This window comes from Salmo salar, chromosome 20 (genome assembly GCF_965601325.2).
Source record: "Salmo salar chromosome 20, fSalSal1, whole genome shotgun sequence".
Lineage (NCBI taxonomy): Eukaryota > Metazoa > Chordata > Actinopteri > Salmoniformes > Salmonidae > Salmo > Salmo salar.
Window position 1 is genome coordinate 16,450,193 of NC_138310.1, and position 26,100 is coordinate 16,476,292.

The following is a 26,100-nucleotide window of genomic DNA, read 5'->3' on the forward strand; positions in this document are numbered from 1 at the left end:
CTCTCGACCTGTGCACCTACATTGTAAACTTTCATTTGGTTGTAGGTTGTAGCAACCTCATGATGGGTATAGGGAAAATGTGAGTATCATGTAACAGCCTAAATATATCGATGTTACATTGAGCTGGGTGAATGGAATATGAATAACAGTCATCCAATATGCTGTAATAGAAATAAGGCCATGCTTGACATCTGAAATGGAAACCTTATGGAAAGTTTTCCAAGTGACGGGTATCAAAAAGCTTTTGAGGGAACTGAAAATTCTGGACTAGAAATCCACTCTAGTGTACCCTTTGCGTTGTCCAGGTGACCAGGTTCTTTCGGTCCTCTTTATCTTTAAGCTCTCCTTCCAGATTAATGTTTGTAAATTTGTTTCCATGGTTGCAGAATGACAGAATTCATAAAGGCAGGTAGGTCCTGATAACCAATCAGGCCTCAGTTGCTAGGAGACAGCTTCAGGTTTAATAATCCCTCATTTAATGAGACAATGTAATGGGAAAATGAATGGGTATGACCACCAGGCTTCTCCCCAAGCCTTATTGTTGTAAAATCTACAGGAAATGATATGCAATATAAGGAGTGTATAAGAAGATCAGAATGAATGAGAATGGAGTATTCCAATCCATTTAGGTGTCATAGAACAATTTTAAACAATCAATACGCCTATATTTAAACTCAGCAAAAAAAGAAACATCACTTTTTCAGGACCCTGTCTTTCAAAGATAATTCGTAAAAATCCAAATAACTTCACAGATCTTCATTGTAAATAGTTTAAACACTGTTTCCCATGCTTGTTCAATGAACCGCAAACAATTAATGAACATGCACCTGTGGAACGGTCGTTAAGACACTAACAGCTGACAGATGGTAGGCAATTAAGGTCACAGTTATGAAAACTTAGGACACTAAAGAGGCAGTTCTACTGACTCTGAAAAACACCAAAAGAAAGATGCCCAGGGTTCCTGATCATATGCGTGAACGTGCCTTAGGCATGCTGCAAGGACGCATGAGGACTGCAGATGTAGCCAGGGAAATAAATTGCAATGCCTGTACTGTGAGACGCCTAAGACAGCTCTATAGGGAGACAGAACGGACAGCTGATCGTCCTCGCAGTGGCAGACCACGTGTAACAGTACCTGCACAGGATCGGTACATCCGAACATCACACTTGCGGGACAGGAACAGGATGGCAACAACAACTGCCCGAGTTACACCAGGAACGCACAATCCCTCCATCAGTGCTCAAACTGTCCGCAATAGGCTGAGAGAGGCTGGACTGAGGGCTTGTAGGCCTGTTGTAAGGCAGGTCCTCACCAGACATCACCGGCAACAACGTCGCCTATGGTCACAAACCCACCGTCGCTGGACCAGACAGGACTGGCAAAAAGTGCTCTTCCCTGACGAGTCGTAGTTTTGTCTCACCAGGGGTGATGGTCGGATTCGCGTTTATCGTCGAAGGAATGAGCGTTACACCGAGGCCTGTACTCTGGAGCAGGATCGATTTGGAGGTAGAGGAGCCGTCATGGTCTGGGGCGGTGTATCACAGCATCATCGGACTGAGCTTGTTGTCATTGCAGGCAATCTCAATGCTGTGTGTTACAGGGAAGACATCCTCCTCCCTGATGTGGTACCCTTCCTGCTCATTCTGACATGACCCTCCAGCATGACAATGCCACCAGCCATACTGCTCATTCTATGCGTGATTTCCTGCAAGACAGGAATGTCAGTGTTCTGCCATGGCCAGTGAAGAGCCTGGATCTCAATCCCATTGAGCACGTCTGGGACCTGTTGGATCGGAGGGTGAGGGCTAGGGCCATTCCCCCCCAGAAATGTCCGGGAACTTGCAGGTGCCTTGGTGGAAGAGTGGGGTAACATCTCACAGCAAGTACTGGCAAATCTGGTGCAGTCCGTGAGGAAGAGATGCACTGCAGTACTTAATGCAGCTGGTGGCCATACCAGATACTGACTGTTACTTTTGATTTTGAACCCCCCTTTGTTCAGGGACACATTATTCAATTTCTGTTAGTCACATGTCTGTGGAACTTGTTCAGTTTATGTCTCAGTTGCTGAATCTTGTTATGTTCATACAAATATTTACACGTTACATCTGCTGAAAATAAACGCAGTTGACAGTGAGAGGACGTTTCTTTTTTTGCTGAGTTTACAAGACATGATGAATGATATAAATGTACAGTTATCAATATTTTCTGAAGATGTACCCAAGTAAAACAGGTTTCTTGAAGAGAACAATATGTGAAAAGCACAAACACTTCAAGGGTCACAACATCCATGGACAGTTCATGACTAGTCTACCTGCCATGGCTATGTTTACACAGGCAGCCCATTTTTTATATATTTTTTTCATTAATTTGTCTTTTGAAAAAGATCTGATGTGATTGGTCAAAATATATCAGAATTGGACTGCCTGTGTAAACACAGCCATTAAGTTGGATGTTTCAGTGAGGAGCTAAGCTGGATGAACTCTCAGGGCTCTATTTTAACAAACCTAACGCAATGGTCAATCTTAGCGCTGGCAGTAGCGCTATAAGTTTGAGGTTGAGTCAGAAATATTTGAGCTATTTTCACAATGGGAATTATAGGCACAGTAGCTGGCGGTGGCGCGAAACAGCTGGGTTTTGATGAATAAACAAGTGGTGGATCTGTCTGTCTACCCACATCCATACTGACACAAGCAGTCAGAGCCGTCCCTAGCCTTTTGACATTTTATTGGGGGGGCCCCCCACTTTGGGGCGGAGAAAAGATTTAGCTTATTCTATGCAAATGTTGTTGACCAGCTCAATAAAATAATGTGTTCTCCTAGCAGTTGCCAATAAAATAAATCCTAAATGTAAAGGGGTGGTTTGTAATCTGTAGCCCCATGAAATCAGCTAAAACGAGCTCATTAACTCAATGCATGCACTCACTCTTATTGAATAATATGCATTCACCTGCATTGTGAATAGATCTGGGCTACAGCCTGATTTACACAGTTTATCAATAGAGATTTACCATTCAAGTAAATTACTAATATTCTGCTGTTTTGAAGCTAGATTGGTAAAAACAAAGTCAAACTGATTGAATGGCTGTATAATTGATTCATTAATGCATCATGGCTGTCAATATTTTTTGGACAAAAATGGCAAAAACATTCTAAAGATTCCCAACGATGGAACAGAGAAGTAGCTTCGTTTATTTGTCTGGATAGTGCCATTCTGTGACTTTGGCTAATACGCCTTCTTTTGTTGTTGTGGTATCATTTTGGTATCGAGTATCGTGATACTAAACCTGGTATTGGTATCGAAGTAAAAATTCTGGTATTGTGACAACCCTACAGTGTATAATTGTAATAAAATTGGAATGAAAATGAAACAACGACTTGTTTTAAATAGGCTATGTCTAAATACAATTATACAGGCACCATACTGTAATTGCTCTCCAAGGGCGTACAATATAATACAGACAGGGCAACTTTGACTATGGAGGGTTTTACGCACATCCCAACTTTTCACAAGAGCTGGACAAAGATCCAATATAAATATTACACTGCTCCCAAATGTAATGTTTTATAAACATAATGGAACCATCTTACAGATCATATTTGCACTTCTTCAGAAACATCAGACGAAATTGCACTACATTCAAATTAAACGAAAAACAATCAATCGGTTTTGTAAACCAACAACAATATTTCTAAATTGGATAGGGTCAGACGCATGATATCATAAATCCTTGTCCTATCCACTGAAGATAGTTTATTAAATAGTATCCAGTAACCCTGCAATAGGCATAATTATAACAAACATGTAGTAGGGATGTAAAACTTTTCTTAACGTTTAAACTGCTTTTTTTTTTTTATCATAAAATGACATGAATTCACAATTTAGATATGCTTCTGCATATGACCAGTAGGGGTCAATGCAGTTCAATTTACCACAGTCTTTGCTACCTACAGTACCTACCAGTTGTCGCTATTTACCATAGCCACAAAGTCATTATGCCTAACCCTAACCTTAACCTTAAATTAAGACCTTAGAGCCACAGCTCGTTGTAGCTACAGTACATTAAATCTAATCACGTCATTGTTTTCGCGAGACAGAGTGGTATCAAGAATCCTCATGACCAATTGAAGAATCTTGTAGTGTGTGACCCCTGTCTGTGCCACACTGTTTAGTGTGCATCACTATGTTGGCAAGACCGAAAAAATAATACAGGAAGATGTTGTTCAATGTGAGAGGCTCAGCGATTTTAGGATTTTGAAAATCGTGTAGGTTTTTTTTTTTATGATAATGATTGGGACCGGTTAATGGTCGTTTTGTGATAATTTCACTGTGATTTATATGTGCTTTTTGGGGGTTAGGAATGTTTTCTAAACATGAAGGAAATTACATTTTCAACACATGTAACTTTTAAAATACAGAAACCATCCCCGTATGATGCATTTTGCATCATGCAAAATGCCCCATACGGGAATGATTTCTGTATTTCTGGGACTGTGTCAACAATGGACTAATGAAACAAATACCAAAAGAGTTTTCCTTTAAGTGATGCTATGCTTTCTTGACTTTTTTGCTGTTGATACAATGTATTGGAAGATTTTTGTTCCCTCTGAAGGCCTAGGTCCTATAATCATGATTCGCTACTGCGTTACCGCTAAGACCAGCTTTTCAGACCAGCTTTTCGTGAGCCTTGAATATCACCAGCAGCACTGCTTGAAATTGGCACATTGGCGCACGTTTTTAAGGACACACCTAAAAATGTTACACCATTACACCTCAGCGCAAGTGAGCTGATATACAATAAATCAGGTTAAAAAAAAGATATAGAGGTTTTATTGTCACATACACAGAATCGGTGTACTAAATGTTTTTTTTTACAGAGTTGGCCATAGTAGTACGGTGACCCTGGAGCAAATTAGGGTTAAGTGCCTTGTTCAAGGGCACATCGACAGATGTTTCACCTTGTTGGCTCTGGTATTTGAACGAGCAAACTTTAGGTTACTGGCCCAACACTCTAACCCGCTAGGCTGCCTATCGCCCTACTAACCCTGGCACCAGTGCCACTTGCGCCCCCTTAACACCAGCCAAACTGAGCCTTCAGTCTCTACACTGACTCACTGGTTCACAAAGCAGATAGGCTCACAAGTCAAAAAGTTTTCCACACTTCAAATGTATTTATTAACCTTTATTTAAACGGGGAGTCACATTGATATAAAACTCTTTTACAAGAGAGCCCTGTATACGTTTACAAATAAAACACAAAACATAAATAAAACAACAGCCCTACATATACATTGCAAATAAAACCCAGTGTAATAAAACACACTATAATAAAACACACTATAATTAAACGCACTATAATAAAACACACTATAATTAAACACACTATAATTAAACACACTATAATGAAACACACTATAATAAAACACACTATAATAAAATACTATAATAAAACACATAATACACAACATTAAATATATATTTTTTAAATCTATCGCATTCAGTAACATAAAAGTCTCCAATTAATAATTGAAAATGCCTGAAAGGCACCAGAATATCTAATTGCAAGGAATTCTGTGTACCGTTCCACAAATAAGGAGAAAAAAAACTAAAAGCTGATTTTCCTAATTCTGTGGAGACCAAAGGGATCTCCAGAGCTATCCATCCCTGAGAATGGGTTTGGTCATTTGTACATCTAAAATGAATCAATTAAGTAATGTACAAAGGAAGTTTCTGCAAGACTGCTTTGTGAATAAATAAAAGAGAGTGTAGCTCTCTTCATACAGACAGAGGTCCATCCCACATGTTTGTAAAGAATACAATGGTGAGTCCTAAAACCGTCCCCAGGGTTAATAAAATACTGAGTCCAGTGGTTTCAAAACAGAGGCTGTCGCGTGCATATAAATAATATTACCATAGTCTATTACAGGGAGAAGCGTTGTTTGAACAATCTTCCTTCTATTTTCAGGACTGAGGCAGGATTTATTTCTATATAAAAAACAATCATAGATCTCAGCTTCTTTGTCAAGTTTTCAATGTCTATTTCAAAAGACAACTTGTCATCAATCCAGATACCCAAGAACTTATAGTGAAACACTTTCTGAATTTATGCTCCGTTTGGAGTGCAAATACGCAGGTCCTCAGGGTAAACATTACGAGATCTAGAGACCAGCATGAACTTGGTTTTATCTGCATTTAACACTCATTTAAGATCAGTAAGTGATTTTTGGATTGAGTCGAAATCATGCCGAAGGTCACAAATGGCCTGCTGCACTGAAGAGGCAGAGGAGTAAATAACTGTGTCATCTGCGTAAAGATGAATGTTGCAGGTGTTAACAGTATTTCCAATGTCATTTATATACAACGTGAACAAGAATGGCCCCAAAATCGATCCCTGGGGTACCCCTTTAAGCACTTCAATAAATTCTGATTTTACCCCGTCTATCATAATAGCCTGGGTTCTGTCACTAAGATAATTCTGAAACCACAAACAGGCATTAGTGCCAAGGCCTAACACAGACAACTTCCTCAATAAAAAAGAACAATCAACTGTATCAAAATCTTTTGACAAATCTATAAATATGATGGGACAAGCGTAACACACTAGGGGATTAGGCAGACGACAGCTCTCTCTCTCTCTGCGTGTGTGTGTGTGTCCTACCCATGAATATGAGAAAAGCAGACGCAGACAGGCATACAGTACAGTAATCTCACTCAGTGTCTCCCAGGAACACATGTAACCACCATGGCTCTCTGAGTCTGCCATGCTCAGTCACAGTCCTGCAGTCAGTGCACAGGGATAGACAGAATCCTAGTATGCACAAAACAACAAGACTAGTGTGCCAACACACAACATTTAAAAAAGATGATAATACCAACAGCTCTGCAATTACAATATATGAAGAGTAAATGAGCAGACAAAACAGGGGGTAGTGTCGTACCACTGTGATGTCCTCATGTAAAACATCTTTGATTATCTTTGGGAGAAACACATGGAGCACCAGTAAGCTGTTAACAGGTCAAATCCAATATCAACTCAACACCACTCTGACACATCACAGCTAATGCGATGCAAAGTGTCAAGATGGATAGATTTGATTTGATCTTATTAGGATCTGTTTTAGCCCAAGGGCTAGTCTTTCAAGAGTCCTTAAGACATGTAAAAAAAACATACATCAATTTGAAAAACATCATAAGCAAAGAAAAAGCACAAAAACACAAACAAAGATCTACATTCCTATTACCTATACATATTACGAGTTACACCCCCCCAGCCTCCCACATACCTCATGTGCACATATTAATTTAAATACAATATAACATATTACAATAACCTCAACAGTAATGACAGATTAATGACATTAATAATCAAATCAATCATTCAATCAAACTCTGAAATGCTCTTCTATTTTTTTCTAATCTCCGGGAAAACACACACACACACACACACACACACACACACACACACACACACACACACACACACACACACACACACACACACACACACACACACACACACACACACACACACACACACACACACACACTGCAGGAGCCAGCACATGCCTGTGTTAATAGGTTTAGTCTGGCACCCCTTTCAGTGATGTCAGAGTAATCCCTCTTTAAAACCTTGATGACATCATCACAGCGTAGTGTCACTGCATGTGTTTGGGAGGTGGGAGAGTGAGTAAGGGCATATGGGCACAGACAAAGTGTGTGTGTGTGTGTGCTTGTGTGTAAGGGGCTGCCACGATCAAGGATTCCCGAAGATCCCAAAATAATCTGGAGATTAGCCTGGTTAAGCTGTTCTCCAAACAGAATATAGAGCACCAGGGCCACCATGATGATCATAATAATACAACGACACAATGGTAACTGTAATCATACTCTGTCATAAGCTGTGTTGTTGTCATAAACACGACAACAGGGTCATCATCCTTAGAGTTCCTATGTTTTTATGCAGTTGAGCACCTTATAATTGATGTTGTGATGTCACACCCGAGTTCTAATATGTCATTCTAAGTGTAACACAGCTATATACTGTACGCTCACCAGACAGTTTATTAGGTACACCGCCCCGTTCACAAAAATGTATCACTCCTACAGGCAGTGAGTCACGTGGTGGTGGCTTGCGATATAAAGCAGGCAGACAGGAATCTATGCATTCTGTTACACTTCGGATGCTCTCGAGTGGCGCATTGGTCTAAGGCACTACAAGAGGTGTCATTACAGTCCCTTGTTTGAATCCAGGCTGTAGCACATCTGGCTGTGATTGGGAGTCCCATAGGGGTGTGCACAATTGGCCCAGTGTCGTCCGGGGTAGGCAGTCATTGTAAATAACAATTTGTTTTTAACTGACTTGCCTAGTTAAATAAAGGTTAAATGTTTTTTAAAAAATGAAAAAAATGAAATAAATTGAACGAATGGTTAAAATAGTTGACCTAAGCAGCTTGCCGGGCACGCTGGATCCAGTATTTCAAAAACATCCGTCCTCCTGGGCTTTTCACACATGACAGTGTCTAGGGTTTACCGGGAATGGTGCGACAGACAAAAAACATCCAGTCAGCGGCTGTCCTGTGGGCAAAAACAGGTTGCTGATGAAAGAGGCCGAAGGAGAATGGCAAGAATCGTGCAAGCTAACAGGCGGGCCAAAAACAGACAAATAATGGCACAGAACGGCACCTCGGAACACACAACTCGTCGGTCCACAGATGGGCTATGGCAGCCACAACGGGTTCCATTCCTATCAGCTAAAAACAAGAAGAAGCGTCTCCAATGGGCACACAATAACCAATGCTGGAAAATTGAGGAGTGGAGAGCATCTCCTTGAATATGACAGTGAGTTGGATGAGATGGAACGGGCTGTTCGCAGCATAAATGTACCGCCATCCAATCTGCAGCAACTGCATGATGCCATAGCGTCAGCATGAACCACAATCTCTGTGGAACGTATCCAACACCTTGTAGAATTCCCCAAATAATTCAGGCTGTTCTGGAGGCAAAGTGGGGTCTGACCCAGTACTTGATGCCAACTTGACACATCTGTGGGAAGCATTGGAGTCAACCAGGGCTGAAGACGTCGGGAGATGACGTGGAAACCGGCCACTAGTGAACGTTGTTACCCTGAACTAGGCTTTTGTTTTGCTAAGATATTGTGGCCAGGGATGGTGGATGGGTGTAAGCATCTTCCTCTGATTCAAAAGGTTGCACGTTCGAATCCAGCGATAGAAAGTTGTCCCTGTTATTTTTGTTTTAAGCCTGTCCCAAACCTTAACCCTTATCTTAACCATTTGGAGTTAATGCCTAACCTTAAGAATTCTGAGTTAATGCCTAAACTTAACCTTAAACACTTTGGAAATTGACGTTTGATAAACATGGATGAACTTCTAATTCTGTGAGAGCTTGTAGTGTAGAGTCCATGCCCCAACGAATTGAGGCTGTTCTGGTGGCAAAAGGGGAAAAACGTGACCAGTTTCAGGAAGCTAGGCATATATCGCACATCACTACTTCACTGGAGAGGCATTTGAACTTAAAATATGATTGGCTGAGATAATGGATGGGCTGGACATGCCGAGAGAGGAGTTTGGATTGGTCTGCCATGTACCATGATTCTGTCTTTAAAGTGACCTGCTCATTATGTTTAGATAATCCTTGCTACCGCGGCTTTTTTGAAGAACTACAAATGTGGAGAACTACAAAAATGTTGCTACTGCTCTCAAAAACATTGCTACCCTAAATTTAGCAGGCGCTATCAACAAAGATCAGTTGGAAAAAGTTGTGATGGACTACTTTCTGCACATGGTCACTGTAAATCAGAGTGACTTGACACAACCCGTGCCAAACAAGCTGTACAAACAAAACAGAAACGACACAAGACGTCTTACTTAGTTAGCTAAAGGGGTTCCAGTCTGCCGTGAAGCATTCATGATTGTATACGGGTAAGAGTCTAGCTACATTTTCAGATATTATACATTTCTAATTTTGTCAGAAAGTCATTTTCATTTCAAGTTAAAGCGTACTGTTAGCTAGCTAGCGAGCGTTAGCTTGCTGGCTCGATAGCTAATGTTACGTGTATGATCTGTGTAGTAATATTATTCATAACTCAGAGAGCCATTTGCAATCCTAGTTATAGTCTAATGTTATCTAGCTAGCTAACATTGCACGTTGTTGGTTAGCTTTAGCTACCTGAAGATTCATTTCATGACAATCCGTTTGTATCGCTAGTAGTATGGTTTGGGATTCTGGTTCATTATTTAGCTAGCTAGCTACATGTCTAAGCAAAATACTGATTACGTGACCCATCAAGTTAGCCAGGTGTGTCTGAGGTGATTACGGTCATCTATTCTATTTCATGAAAATATGTACATGTCCAGACAAGTGACCCATCCACTTTGCTAGATGTGGATGGGGAGTGGTTATATAATTTATTTCACATGACCCATCAATTTAGACAAGTGTGTCTGGGTAATCATCATCTAATAATTATAAAGTGATTATAGAATACAAATTCTATTTTTGATATTGCTACTATGCAAATATGCAAGTAAACATTTCACTGTACTGTACCTTCTGTATCCTCTGCATGTGAGAAATAAGATTGTGTTTGATATAGTGTGTGTTTACCAGAGACAGTAATGTGAAGAACAACAAGACCTGCATCAAAGTCAGATGAGGATATAGGCCAAGGACTAGATTAAGTGCATTTTTACCTGGAGTTTTTCCTTATTGTAAGCTACTACTTTCACCACTTTTAGTCTTGAAGTCTTTGGTTTTTTACTACACTTACTTATTCACATGTGAATCATTAAAGAGATCTGTGGGGCTTAAGAGGGTGTGAATGATGTTGAAAAGGTATAGACAAAGAAGAGCTCTCCAGTACAGATCCACTTGCGGCCAAGATTCAGCCTCCTGGCAGAAGTAACCAGGTTTTTTGGCTAAAAGGCCCCGAATATAACCCCAAGCATAAATCAAAATCCACAAATAAATGGTTAATTGACCACCAAATCAACATTTTACAATGGCCATAAATCTCAGTCTCCGGACTTAAAAGCCACTGAAAACCTATGGTTTGAATTGAAGAGGCAGTCCATAAGCGCAGACAAAGGATATCAAGGATTTTGAAAGATTATGTATATAGATATGGTTTAAGATCCCTCCCAATGTGTTCTCCAATCTCATAAAACATTATAGAAAAAGGCTCAGTGCCATTATCCTCACAAGGTGAGGGATTGAAAGATATTGAAAACAGGGGTGCCAATAATTTTGACCCATATCTTTTTGAGATTTGTTTTTATTACTTGTTTAAAAAATCTATTTCGCTGAGCAATTGTATTAGTATAAATATATTTTTTTTAAATTGAGCATACAGTACAATATGTCTCACTATTTGTATCATTTATTTTATACAGTCTTTCTTGCTCATTTTTTATCAAGGGTGCCAATTATTATGTACCTGACTATAGCATTAGCCCTCTGGTGCTGTATTATGGATTGATCATGTCTGCGTGTTTGGGGATAGGGAAAGGGGATTGCACACCTGAATGCATACAACCGAAATGTGTCTACCGCATTTAACCAAACCCCTCTGAATCAAAGCGGTTCGGGGGGCTGCCTTAATCGACGTCCACGTCATCGGCTCGGACTCCTTCTCTGATGATAAGCCAAGGTAAGCTACTCCGGCCATTGTTGTCATCACACTGATCCTAATCACCTTGTTCGTCATAAGCAATAGGCCTCTATTGTTGCTGTTCTCATAAACATTTTCTGCAGGTGAATCCTAACGTGATTAGCCCAGTGATGTAACACTCACTGAAACAATCGGACGATAACAGACATCGGTATAACAGATCAGCTGAACGATCCATTGTTAACATTCTGTTCCCAAATTACCTACATTCACAAACAAGTAAGCCGCCTACCCTGAAGGGCTGGGACAAGAGGGATGACCAGTAGGCCTATTGTTTGAAATGATCTGCTTTGCCCTGATTTGACTCAACTTGGGTTGCAAAATTCCTGTAATTTTCCAAAAATTCCCAGGTTTTCCAGAAATCCTGGTTAGGATACCGGATATAGGCTATAGGATGTCTTTAAATTGACCAGAATGTTCTAACTACTCAGAACTGTGTGGTTCATGTACTTCACATAACCCCAGGTCAGTGCCCGGGATTGTTCTCCTGCAGAATAATCACACCTTTTTGTTTTATTACTTCCTTACTTAGGCCTTTGTATTCCTTGAGGAACATAGGCCATCCCTTTCGGTCTTTTGCCCTCCGCTCCAGACGTTGCCATGTCACACCCACAACCTTAATCGCTTGCTCTGCGCTTCGTCTCCAGGTAGTTCTAGGTCTTCTTCTTTTGCGAGTGTGTGACCTATCTAACTCTACTTTCTCCTCTTGAGTTGTTCTGCTATTGGTTCTTATTTGGTAGTTTCCCACAGCTTGATGTTGCTGATGATATCTGGCCAGTGGACTCCTAGAAGGTGTCTGAGACAGTGGTTGGGGAATGCTTGCAATTTGTTCAGTGTGTTAGTGGTGGTTCTCCATGCATCAGATCCGTACAGAACAATGTGTTGAATGCTGTTCTTGCTTCACAAATTCTTGCTTTGACATCTTAATCTGTCCCTCCGTAACACTACTTACTGTAGATAGGTGAATCTATCTATCTACCTCCTCTAGTTGGTTGTTTTCCATGGTTATGCGTGTGTTGTTTTTATTCTTGATCCTCATGATTTTGGTTTTCGGGAGGTTGATCTCAAGTTCAACGTAGCTGCTATTGTTTCTAGAGCAATGGTTCTCAACTGGTTTTGCCTCGGGACCCAATTTCAACCAGGTTGTCTCAGTCGCGATTTAATATTCACGCTGCCATTTGTTTGTTGCCAAAATGCAATCTGGAAAACTATGTTTAATGCTATATTGATAGTAAATGTACCAACATGACAAGGCAACAATAGTCCCATCTTCTTCATTGTCAATAATTACATTTTGCCCATATTCTTGATGAAGAATGTTAAACTCAATGGCCTGAGACCACAAAATCAAACAAATACGCAAAATAGCGCTTCTAATAACTCTATATTGAAAATACTGTGATTGAAGAAAAAATATAAAATTGTTACAAAATATAAGTTCATTATAATTTCTACACACGTTCGACCTGGTTTAAGTCGTTTAAGTTCATACAGGAGTATTTTTCATTAAAAAAATCTAGATATATTTTGATTTTCTTTTCTCAAACCCATTCAAAACCTCCCGCGTCCCAAATTTGGGTTGCGACCCACCAGTTGAGAATCGCTGTTCTGGAGTATGGGATTTTTCTGTATCTGCTGGTGAGTTTGTGCTAATAGTACCAAATCATCAGCCAAGTCTAGATCCTCTAGCTGTTCGGTCAGGCTCCACTGAATACCGGTTTGATTATTGGTTGTTTGTTTTATGATCCAGTTTACGCAAAGAAGGAAGAGGAAGGGAGAGGGCAGGCAGCCCTGCCGCACCCCATTAAGGACTTGGAACTTTTCTGTTGGACTTCCTTCATGATGGACTTGACATTGCATTCCTTAGTAGGTGTGCTTAATGATGTTGATGGATTTGGGTGGGATTCCATATTGTGCCATACTGTTCCACAGCTTCTCTCGGTCTATACTGTCAAAGCCTTTTTAAGTCAATGAAATCAACGTTTTTGTTTCATTACATCTGTTTATTTTGTGAGCGAGGTGTGACTGCTATTGGCCGCCGGTCTCAGTGTTTTTTTTTTTGTTCCAGCAGGAAAGGCCTGTCTGATTAGATCCGATGGCCATTGTTGGGGTCTAATGGTGACGTACGCATGGACACAGCACCAGATCTCTGACCTCACACTCACTAATGATATGAACAGATACCAGACAACTAGGCTGTAGCACCTTTACTGTAAGGCTGGGTTAAGGTGGAGCTACGACTACTTAATCTCTAATCGTGCTCATATTTGTATTTGCCTTGTGTATCTCCAATCCCTTTCTGGGCAGAGGGCAGGTGCCATGCTGTTAGATGACATGCTGCCAGCCTGCCAGCCTACTGTGCCCCTGCTCTGAGAGGTTCAACCGTTCAGACACAGAGATAGAAAAGATAGATCTGATTCATGGTGAGTTTAGTCATGAACCACCTGCGGCCATCTCTACTCTCCTCTGACAGATCTGACACCGGGGTTGCATTTTTATTGATCTGACTGTTGTGTTCCAAATGTTCCAGAGAGATACAAAAGATTGAATGCTCTATCTTACCTCTGCTACTGGGGATACATGGGAAACAGAGCAGAGGGAATCCAATAAAATGGATGTGAGCGTTGGGGCTATGCAGTCGCAGTGGCTCTCTTCTGTGTGAGGATGGCTGCACACATCTCAATAGTAAGTACAGGGACATGCCTTAAAAAAGGCCTTGCAGCCAAAATGATTAGAATGACAACCTGACAGTCAAATAGTGCATATGGTCTATGGTGTAGGGCTGGGCGATATGGCAAATAAATGATCACGATATCTATATATTTTTTCATTCGGTAACGATAATTATCACGATATTAATCAAGTAATGTTTAAAAGGTGCATATCTGCTTCAGACTCAAGAATGCCTAATGGCTGAACAAACCACTAGGAAGAGCGTTGGGCCAGTAACCGAAAGGTTGCTAGATCGAATCCCCGAGCTGACAAGGTAAAAATCTGTCGTTCTACCCCTGAACAAGGCAGTTAACCCACTGTTCCCCGATAGGCTGTCATTGTAAATAAGAAGTTGTTCTTAACTGACTTGCCTAGTTCAATAAAGGTTACATTGTTTTTAAAATATGTGAGCTACACATAAAATTATACTTTAAGGAAAATTGTTCCATGTTTGCGGCCAGGGGTACCTGGGGTCAATTAAATTGATAAGCCTCTGGAAACCTTCCTTTTTGACTGTGCTAATCGGTAGCATGTCCATAGCAATGCAATGCATAATAGCATTTGTGATGTCTTTGTCTTTTCGATGTTTGCTTGTAGGGCATAAATGCTGTCAGTGTTGACTGCTTTAGGCAAACATCCGTAGATTGGTTGGTGCTTGAGAGGCATTTATCAATACCGTGGCGCAAACTCAAACTTCCTGCATGTTCCAAAGAGTGATTTTGCTTCAGATGTTGATTTTGCTTCAGATGCCACTTCGTAGCCATCTGTCTACGGCACAATTTGCACCGAACATTGCTCTGCTCTTTGTCGGACTTCAAAAAGCCAAACCACTTCCAAATGACTGAAACAGTTTAACCCTTTTTATCAATAATGTCTTTGTTGGAAGCTGCTCCTTCTCCATGGCTATCGCTGCCAGTGTTTTCACCTACATCACTCATTTTCCTGATTAATAATGGCTACTCCATCACCCGAGGTGCTAAGAGGTTTTTAGTGGGCGTATACCTCTCCACATGCATGTTGTCCCTTCTCCGCACGTTCCTGCGTCACAGAGGTGAAATGGACTGTTGTACCTAATTATTCTATATCGACATTATCGAAAATGAATCTAAAACGTTTTTATATCATCATTGAGGGAAGTAATTACCGCGATAATTATTGATATTGATTTATCGACCAGCCCTACTATGGTGTCTTTGTAGAACACTTCATGGACAACTACAGGACACCTCCAGGACACCCCCAGGACACCTACAGCACCCGGTGTCTCAGGAAGGCCAAAGAGATTATCAAGGACAACAACCACCCGAGCCACGGCCTGTTCACCCTGCTACCTCCAGAAGGCGAGGTCAGTACAGGTGCATCAAAGCTGGGACCGAGAGACTGAACAACAGCTTCTATCTCAAGGCCATCAGACTGTTAAACAGCCATCACTAGCCGGCTACCACCCGGTTACTCAACCCTGCACCTTAGAGGCTGCTGCCCTATATACATAGACATGGAATCACTGTCCACTTTAATAATGGAACACTAGTCACTTTAACAATGTTTACATACTGCTTTACTAATTTCATATGTATATACTGTATTGTACTGTATTTTAGTCAATGCCATTCCGACATTGCTCATCCTAATATTTATATATTTATTTTACTTTTAGATTTGTGTGTATCGTTGTGAATTGTTAGATACTACTGCACTGTTGGAGCTAGGAAGACAAGCATTTTACTACACCCGCAATAACATCTGCTAAATATGTGTATGTGACCAATACAATTTAATTTGATTTGATTTTTTAAAGCTATCACCTTCAAGAAAAATATACTGAACATTGAATCTGACAGTGGATCCCAGACAAAGTGATGCATGGTTACTCAAAGCAACTGGCCCTGCCAAGCACATATTCTGTCCAGTACAATGGTTGATAAACGCTCACTTCAACATACACGAACGTGCACGCACTTACACACACTACACACATAACAACGATGCAGATCTGGGGTGCTGGATGAGTCATTAGATCTTGACTGTTGCTGGTTATCATGAGTAAAGGGAACATTATCTCCAGCCATGGATCACTGCACCTCCCTTGACTTAAGCTGAGTGTGTGTGTGTGTGTGTGTGTGTGTGTGTGTGTGTGTGTGTGTGTGTGTGTGTGTGTGTGTGTGTGTGTGTGTGTGTGTGTGTGTGTGTGTGTGTGTGTGTGTGTGTGTGTGCGTGCGTGCGTGTGCGTGCATGTCTGAGTACCTGTGTGTGAGAGTGAGTGAAATAAGAGTGAGAGAAAAGGTGTGTGTGTGTGTGTGTGTGTGTGTGAGTGCATTCAGCATGCGTGTGTGAGGGAAAGAGAGGGCTAAGGAGGAGAGAACAGCACATCCTGAGAACGACGAGCTTCACATCTGGTAAGAAGACTAATACCAGCTTTGACTGACTGACTCACTCCCCAGCATGAAACACTCCTCTACCAAAAGACACAAAACAAGCTGTGAATGTGCAAACAACAATTACTGTATAGACGGTGAGTAGCGAGTTGAGTAACAAGGAAAGTATTTTATTGTTTAGAAATGGCACAGTATTATGCTGCTATGATGCTCTTCCTATCCAGACGAACAGTAATTTTCCGTGGAACATCACTACGCATGCATACGGCACGCACACACTTCTCCAACAAGCTGTCTATTGCCCCCCATGGAGCTCTGCAGCAGACTGCCCCCCCCCCCCCCCCCCCCCCCCCCCAGTCTGGCTCTATATAGCCCACCTTAATAAAGATCTGTGTATCACAAGCAGCAAGGCAGGATGACAGAGATTGATGCTGCAGGAGAGGCGTCAGCAACACACACACACACTCTCTCTCTCTCTCTCTCTCTCTCTCTCTCTCTCTCTCTCTCTCTCTCTCTCTCTCTCTCTCTCTCTCTCTCTCGTCTCTGCTGGTCCTATGGGTACACTGAGTGATGGCTTTGCCTCCAGAAGGATGCGATTCTGGCTGCACTATGACGTCACCAAAAGCCAATTTTCTTAACCTCCACCTCGGTCGCAGCAAAGTAACTGAGAGTGAGGCAATTTTTTCTAAGTTTGGGTATACACTATTTGATCCTGCACAGGACTAAATGGGGAGAAAGAGAGCTCTTGGGGAGAAAGGGAGCAGCTCATTTTACCCAGTTTCACCACCTGTCTGACTTGATTCTTGAGGCCCCACAGTGCCAATACCTCTGGGAGCAAATAAAGCGCAGAGCTCCATCTCAACTCCTACTGTACCATGGTACAGTATCTAAAAATAGACCTCACATTTCTTCTCTCCTCCCTCAGTACATCAAAGTGTATTAGGATTCACTGTATATGATTACTGTAGATACACTGCAGATGTTGTTACATTTCTGATTATTTCAATCATATTTCTACAAATAGAAATCCACATACAATGTTTATTTTATTACCATTATTAAAGTGCTCAGACCCAAGCCCACAAACATGGTAATAACATTACATGACAAATAGTGATGCATGATGAAAACGCCTTTAGATTGAGTCAAATTGTCAGTGCCAGCTACAGTAATGTTATTATTCCCACATTAACTCTGTTCCTGAAACTAATGCTTTGTCTTTAAGTATTTATAGCCATGTAATAATATTGAACATCGGCAGAGAAAGACAAGAACAGTAATTATCTCTCCAAAGTCCAACCCCAAAAAATCACTATGGCGACAAATGTGTTTGTGACAAATGAAAAGTGAGTCTGCCAACCTAACACTAAGCCACTCATTAATCCCTTCAATGAGAGCTGTGAAGTCTCGACTATCTAACTGCCAAACTATTGCTCTAAACCCAACGTCTTCTTTTGACAAAGACAACCGAGCGTCCTCTGTTGACAAAGACAGCACTACCTGTCTACAGGTCTGAGGAGTATAGAGGAAAAATCACTCTCCTACGTAGGTGTGTGTGTGTGTGTGTGTGTGTGTGTGTGTGTGTGTGTGTGTGTGTGTGTGTGTGTGTGTGTGTGTGTGTGTGTGTGTGTGTATGCGTGCCTGCTGAGTGCCAAATCCAAGGTGAACTGGGATTGTGTAACAGCCACTCAGCCTCTCTCTAGCCAGGTGAGGCTTTATTGTCATGGAGGTAAATGGCAGATTTAGTCTGGCATCTGCTTGTGCTCATACTGTCCTACTGGACCAGGAGCCATGGGGCTTTCAAGTACATACTCTAGTCTATTGTACCGCATTAGCACATGTTAACAACACGCTCCGAAAATAACAACACTGGCTTGAATTCAGAACGCAACACGCACTTTGAATAAGATCTGGTATTTTGGGCTTCGTACCTTGAATATCAAGACTGGATGTGAATATTTTAATCTTAATGAGGTAGTCCTAAGTAAAGAGGAAACTAAAGCAACATGTTAATCCCGTAAAACAAATGCAAGATGACTGTGGGGAGTGAAGTTCTAGTAATTCAGTCAGCAGGGGCTTGGTAGTGTTGGTAAATCAGGGACAGAGAGGATTAGGCTGGTCCATTATTAAACCTCCTAAGACTACAGTACCTGAAATCGGTCACTAGAATTACTGATAATAATTACTAATATGATTACATAACTTATTTTATTCATTTCACACCATTTTCAAAGTCAGAATGCAAAAAAACGGACATATGTTAGGAGCTTCTATTTTTGGTGACTTTGTCCTAGAACAGGGATCATCAACTAGATTCAGCCACGGTCAAATTTTTTCTTGAGTGGATGTTCGGGGGTCAGAACATAATTACAAATAATTTGTTCACTGCATATTGATCACAAGAAGCCCAAACAGATATAATATTTGACTAAAATATAATCATTTCAAACCTTGCTTATTGTTGTATGTGTCACGGATCCCCCTGGTACAGCTGCTCATTCCGTGCACCAGTTCCGGAGGTCTACGTCACCGGCCTCTAGGCGTCACTGAATTGCTTCATCACGCACACCTGGTTCCCATTTCCCCTGATTAGTAATTGTATAATTGTGCCCTTTGTTCACCATTTTCTTGGTCGGTTATTGTTCCCATGTCCGTTGGTCTTGTGAGTACCTGTGATTTGTTGTTTCGGCTTTCGTGCTGCATGTATTGTGCACTTGTGATTGCAGGTCTCGTCCCGTGTATTTATTAGAGGTTTAACTTCGCTCTTTTGTTTGGGTTACATCCCTGTGTTTTTGTTTACGTGTTTGTTTTGGGCTTCGTCCCCATGCCTTTTCATGGCATGTTGTATATTTTTGGGTGGAGTATTAAAACCCCCCATTACGTATCACTGCGCCTGTCTCCAATCATTTATACAACGTGACAGTATACAATAACATGTGTCTCATTACTATACGTGGGAATACTTACCAATTTTTCTGAGCAAATATTTTGGGGTTTGTTATTATCATTTTAGAATTTTCATTGTTGGACAAAAAACACTACAACATGTAAATCAGTTGGAACTGATTTCATAGTGTTTTTCTGGTATTTTAGGTCCAACAATGAAAATTCTAAAATGATGATGATGATAATAATAGTAATAATAACAATAATAATGAACCTAAACATATTGAAAATGCACTCATTTGATAAAAAGTTGTTTTTGACCAAAATTAAAACATGTAATTTTGTCACTTTCACAAACTTTTAGTAATGACAGGTTTGACTACTTAAGACATTGGCCTGAATCGAGGTTTTGCCTTGAGAATTCCAGAAAATGTATAACCAAGGACACATTTTTCACTCCTCCCATTGGACTTCCCAAACCCCAGTCTGGTCTGTCGAGTCTGCTCCGGAAGTATCGTGATGTTGTGCCTCTGGGTTTGACAACTTTGTGACGCCACCGCCCAGCTTCTTCAAGTGGGTGGTGCTTAGAAAATGTCTGCTCCCCGGCAGCCCTTACAGTGGATTCACACTATACAACCACATCGCACGGTTCAACATCGGAACCCATTCACTTTCAATGGAAGGAAAGCGAGAGAAGTGGAGTGAGTGGGGGGACCGTTGAGCTATGCAGGATGGATGGGCGAGGGAGCTGAACAGGGTGGGACTTTATACAATTCCTCTGTGATATCGCGATGCGAGTGACCATTTGGAGCTCACCATAGCTTCCAGCCGCTACTGGGTTGGCTGACAATGGCTGTTGATACGTAACACTACCTAGCTTGCATGCAAGCTTGTTAGCACCCACATGAAGGTGAGGATAGCATGGCTAGGTGAGTGCTGCTTCTATAGCGTAAATCCTTTGTTACACCGCAGAGCGAAGACAGACCGCTCGTTGTTTTTGTCTCTAGCACACGGACCTATACATATGACTTATATAGCTGTGTGATAATGAATGATGCCTACTGTACAAGCTTCCTTAACCTAAAATAAGTAAAGAAGTAATTTTGTATGGAAGTCCAAAACTTTATTTTATGCTGGAGACAGACACCTGGCATTATGGTCATTATTCCCCAGGGCCCTATATAATCTGCTCTGCGGAAAACGCAGACAGAATCACGGAATACAGACATTATAATGGAATTCAACAATATTCCAAATGTATTGAACTTAGTAGGAAATCAACTAAATCTATTCAACTGATAAGAACGTTCATTCATTTGCCCACAAAATGCATGTGATTAACATTTTCCTGCAACTTTCTGAAATGACACATGAATGCCCATGTCTCTCTGTGTGTGTGTGTGTGTGTGCCGTTAGCGATGATGCTAAGGATAACATTCTTCTGGTAGAGACGGAAAGGTTTTCCCAAAAGCCTTCTCAATTCAATGTTAACTACAAAGTAGTCTATGCCTACCTGGCAGTGTCACAGTATCCACAGAAGATGGCGCCCCTCCTCGGCCGGGCGGCGCTCGGCGGTCGTCGTCGCCGGTCTACTAGCTGCCACCGATCTATGTTCTGTGTTCGTTGTGTTTTGTCTGTTTAAGTCCGCACCTGTTTCCGTTTCTGTAATTAGTAGGGGGGGTATTTAGTTTGTTCCTTGTGGTTTGTGTTTTGTGCGGGATTGTTTATTCGTCAGCGGGCAGGTCTGTGAACGTTTTGTGTTTTTTGCACATTTTTCCCCAGCGGATTCTCGCTAGAGGAATGTTATATTTGCCGGGCTGCGCCCTGTGCGTATCTTTGTTTTCTCGGGGTTAACTGTGTTCCCGTGTGGTCTCTGGGCACACCCTATGCCCTTTTGTTACGCCGAGTGGTTTTATTGGTGAAATAAATATACCGTTCTACGGCACAACTGGACTACGTCTCCTGCGTTTGACTCTGCCTTTTCCTCCTGCCTTACGGAATCGTGACAGGCAGAATGATATCAGGATTATTTACATCAATCCAGTGGCCATGTATTTTGCAAACTCCGCAATTATGAGTGCTACAGAAACATCGCTAACCAAACAATGCTTGCTGGAGTATTTCTGTCTGTAATAAAGCCCTTTTGTGGAGAAAAAACTAATTAGGATTGGTCTGGCTGCCAAGTGGGTGGGCCTATGCTCTCACAGGCCCACCCATGGCTGCACCACTGCCCAGTCATGTGAAATCCATAGATTAGGGCCTAATGAATTGATTTAAATTGACTGATTTCCTTATATGATCTGTAACTCAGTAAAATCTTTGAAATTGTTGCATGTTGCAATTATATTTTTGTTCAGTATAATATAGACATTTTACAAAGTATGAAAAGGCTTATTCATTCACGTCATGAATTCACTATGATATCATCACATTTGTATATGTTTTATTATACTTTTATGTACTAGATTATTTGGGTTGAAAGGTGTTTTTTTCCCCCCAGACATAAATATTGCCCTCTTGCTAGATTGATGAATACAATCATAGCGAAACAGTGTAAAAGTGCTGCCAGCTCAAGAAGTTTGAAGAATATAGTGATAAATAATGCATATCCATCTGAAAGCTCATCTGTAGACACACACACACACACACACACACACACACACACACACACACTGGTGCATTCCTCTTCTATGGGGACTGAAACAGTGCTCGGTCCCCCTTGCAGCAAACAGACACACCGTCAAAATGAGTTCTGACAGCTCATCACTAAAGGAATGAGAAGAAAGTCTTTGTTCAGACAACCATGACAATGTGGCCATGTTGTCACTCAATCTGTCTGTTATATCCCACCAAACCCCTGAGACTATCCATGAAAGGGGAAACACGTGATTGAAAAAAAACAACACATTTATACTAAATTGAAACTCTGTACTGTACAATGTATTTGTACTATACTGGAACATATACTGTATACTGAAACTCTGAGGAGGAATGATTACCCATTCAGATTATCTAACCAATTAAAATGGCAATACCAAATTATTATCATACATTAAGAGCAGCCTGCTAAAGCTAAACCATTCAATCTCTATAATGACCATCAATTCATGACTAAATGAAAGGCGTAAGCATCCTTATATAACTCCCCTACATAGTCTATGTCCAAAATAGCAGCACCCTATTCCCTACATAGCACACTATTCTGACCAGAGCCCTATGGACCCTGGTCAAAAGCATTGGGGGACAAAGTACCCAATTGTCATACTGAGTAAAAGTAATGATACCTTCATAAAAAATGAAAACCATAAAAGTGAAATCCACCCTGTAAAATACTTCTTGACTAAACGTCTAAAATAATTTGTTTTTAAAATCTACTAGAGTATCGAAAGTAAATGTAATTGCTAAAATATACATAAGTATCAAAAGTAAACGTTTTTAAAAGGTAAGGATAGCCTGGGGCACACTCCAACCCTCACACATAATTTACAAACTAAGCATTTGTGTTTAGTGAGTCTGCCAGATCAGAGGCAGTAGGGATGAGCAGATGACCAGGCATGTTCTCTTGATAAGTGTGTCAATTTGACAATTTTTCTGTCCTGCTAAGCACTCAACACGTAACACATACTTCTGGGGGTCAGGGAAAATGTATGGAGTAAAAAGTACATTATTTTCTTTAGGAAAAGATATCAACAGTAAGGTAAAGTACAGATACCCCAAAAAACGACTTAGTACTTAAGTATTTTTACTTAAGTACTTCACACCACTGGTCAGAACGGTGCCATTTGGGATGCAAACATAGAAGACAGCAGTGGCCTGATGGTGTTATGACCCACACCTACATGTACACTACTATACATCCCCCTACTTACTGTACTGCCATGGCTTTGAGGAAGAGGATTAGATAGCACCTCCTGGAAGAACAGCCTAAACAATTCAATATTTTACTATCATTTCTGGCTTGGTATTTTCAAATCTTGAGGTACCCTTAAGCATCTGCAACACAGTCTTTCAGACAAGGTCACAGTCTTTCAGACAAGGTCAAACTCTTTCAAAGTTGCCCTCAGAAAATACAGCATGTCATGGTAAATACTTTCTCAGTAACCCTATGATGTCGCGTCTGAATGACAAAAGTAATCAACTTCATGTTTGAAGTGTGACTTTAGCTAGCGATATCAAAGGATAACTTGCGGCAATGCTGAGCATGTGTGTGTTTTAGAGAGAGAGAAAGAGAGAGAGAAGGACAGAGAGCGAGAGCGAGAGAGAGAGAGAGAGAGAAGGAGAAATAGACCGTTTGTTTCTCTTCACGTAGCTGCTACTGGATTAGCTAGAAACATTCCTCCTGACCGCTGTCTGTCTGTCTGTCAGCTGTTCCCCCATCCAGCCACAGTCTTTGGTTCGGCCTCTCTAAAGGTCACAGTCTAGTGGCATCCCTCCACTGCCTCTAATCTAATACTGATCAAGTAAACAATGAGTTGGAACTACTGTACATATTTTCCTAACCACGTGACCTGACCTAGAGAAACTCAACAGCTGACACTGGGGGTTTTATCCCCACGTCGGGCCACCTATACTGAATACATGTGTTCGCTCTAAGTTGATTTCGAAAAAAATGTGCTATATTATTATTACATTGTCTTATATGGAGTTTTCTTGACCTGAGACAATGCTTGGCTGCGGACACGTCGAGAAGCTAAAATAATGTCTACAGTATAAGTCTGCACAGCGTGTGCTACAGCCAGCGTTTGAGCTCACTCTCCAGACACTTCTGTCACTGCACAAAGAAAAGCAGAAGCCTGTCTGTGTTGAAGACTGTACTGTACATACTGCATGTTAGTTAGTACTAGTACAGGAAGGAAGCAGGAGAGTTGAGGTATGGGTCAATAATCTGACAGAGACCATTACGGTCCAAACATTGAGTCACTGTTATATGACTAGCTCTAATAACAAACCATTTGAAGATAGCAATCAGCCAGGAATCTTGTCATGGCCCTGAGAAAGCCACATCCCAAAAGGAGCCTCTATTTAAGTGGCTGATGAAAAGTGCAGAGGGGGAATCCAAAGCAGGGAGCCATGGCTAGCTAGCTCCATAAGCCTCCACAGGCTTATGTGGGAGAAAATGGCAGGAAATGTCTGGCCCATTGAACAATAAATCTCCCAGAGTAGAACTGGGCTGCCTGTCGGCGTTTCTAACCATCCTGGAACAGTACAGACCAGCAGGAACACATAGGACACAGGAGAACATGCAGGAGAACATGCAGGAGAACAGAACTCATGTCCACTACTGTTGCCGCCATGTTGGACACACGCGCACATACACGCACACAGACACACAAACTCACCATATCCATGAGTGCCTCCTGAAAGGGAAGTTGCTGAGGTGCATCATAGTCCTCTCCCTCGCCCCGTGGCAGAGTCCAGGCTTCATGAAGCCGCGTGATGAATCTTCCCTCTAACCTTTAAGACTCTATCTACACACACTGCCCTCCACACACTGTGACCACTCCCAAAACAACATCATGCCTGCCTGCCCCTTAGACTGCTCTGTGCTCTATACCATAGTAATGACACTGGAGGTCCACTTAGTCATTCCAGTGTTGGGCACAAAGTCAGCCTTTATGGAGTCATGTTATCAGCAGCTGGAATATGAATGGACTACATAATGCAAGGCCACCCCTGCTTGGATTAACAAAAGCAGTTTGGAGCATAAAAAATCCCCCCCCAAAAAATGCAGGGTAAACACAACTATAAACAAAATCCACCCAATATGACAACGAGCAAAACAAGAAAGCAGTGCTGTAATGCTTCAGCGGTGTGAAGGGGAGAGAGTCCTCAGCACTGTGACCCAGGAGTCCACACAGGATCAGCTACTAGCTTCTCAGGCGGCTGCTCTTTTTTCCGAGGGATTCTTCCGGCAAGGATCTGGAAATCGCTGTCCCACATCCTCATGGTGAACGGGTTCAGGGATTCATCTCTCCGGAAAACATTCCTTTTCCTGACAGCCAGGGAAGAAGGTCGGCACGGGAGCAGTCGACACTAGCGTGACAGGGCATGTCACACTCTCTCTCTCTCTCTGTCGATCTCTATCTCCCTCTCTTTCGCTATGTCTAGATCTTGCCTGTCCCCATGAGCTCCCGGGGTTGGAAGGGAAAGGGGGAAGAAAATGAGTGGAGCGCTGCGCTATTGTCCCTGCTCTCCCTATCGCTCTCTCACTCTCTCACTCCCTCCCTCCCACCCTCACAGGCAGTCAGTCAGTGGGATGTCCTGACCTTGTTATGTGTGTGCCTTCTCCTCCTGTGTACAGTGAGTTAAACCTATTGATCCTCTTAGAATTCACAGCTCACAGGCTTCATTCAGCTTACAACTGGCAGGGAGAGGAGCGAAGAAAGCAGGAGGGAAGCTTTCCAGTCCTCTGAGGCTTGGTGTTGCTGACGTGTGCGTGTGCG

General features: G+C 41.7%; 1 protein-coding gene across 1 annotated transcript in view; it reads right to left on the reverse strand.

Annotated features, from left to right (window-relative positions):
- LOC106580051 (3',5'-cyclic-AMP phosphodiesterase 4D) overlaps window positions 1–25,809 on the reverse strand; it is a 90,364-nt gene extending 64,555 nt beyond the window's left edge. Inside the window, exon 1 of the mRNA XM_014160619.3 lies at window positions 24,997–25,809. Within this exon, the coding sequence (XP_014016094.1) occupies window positions 24,997–25,082 (86 nt within the window). The 5' untranslated portion in view covers window positions 25,083–25,809. The remainder of the gene's footprint in view (window positions 1–24,996) is intronic.
- Between the last annotated feature and the right edge of the window lie 291 nt (window positions 25,810–26,100).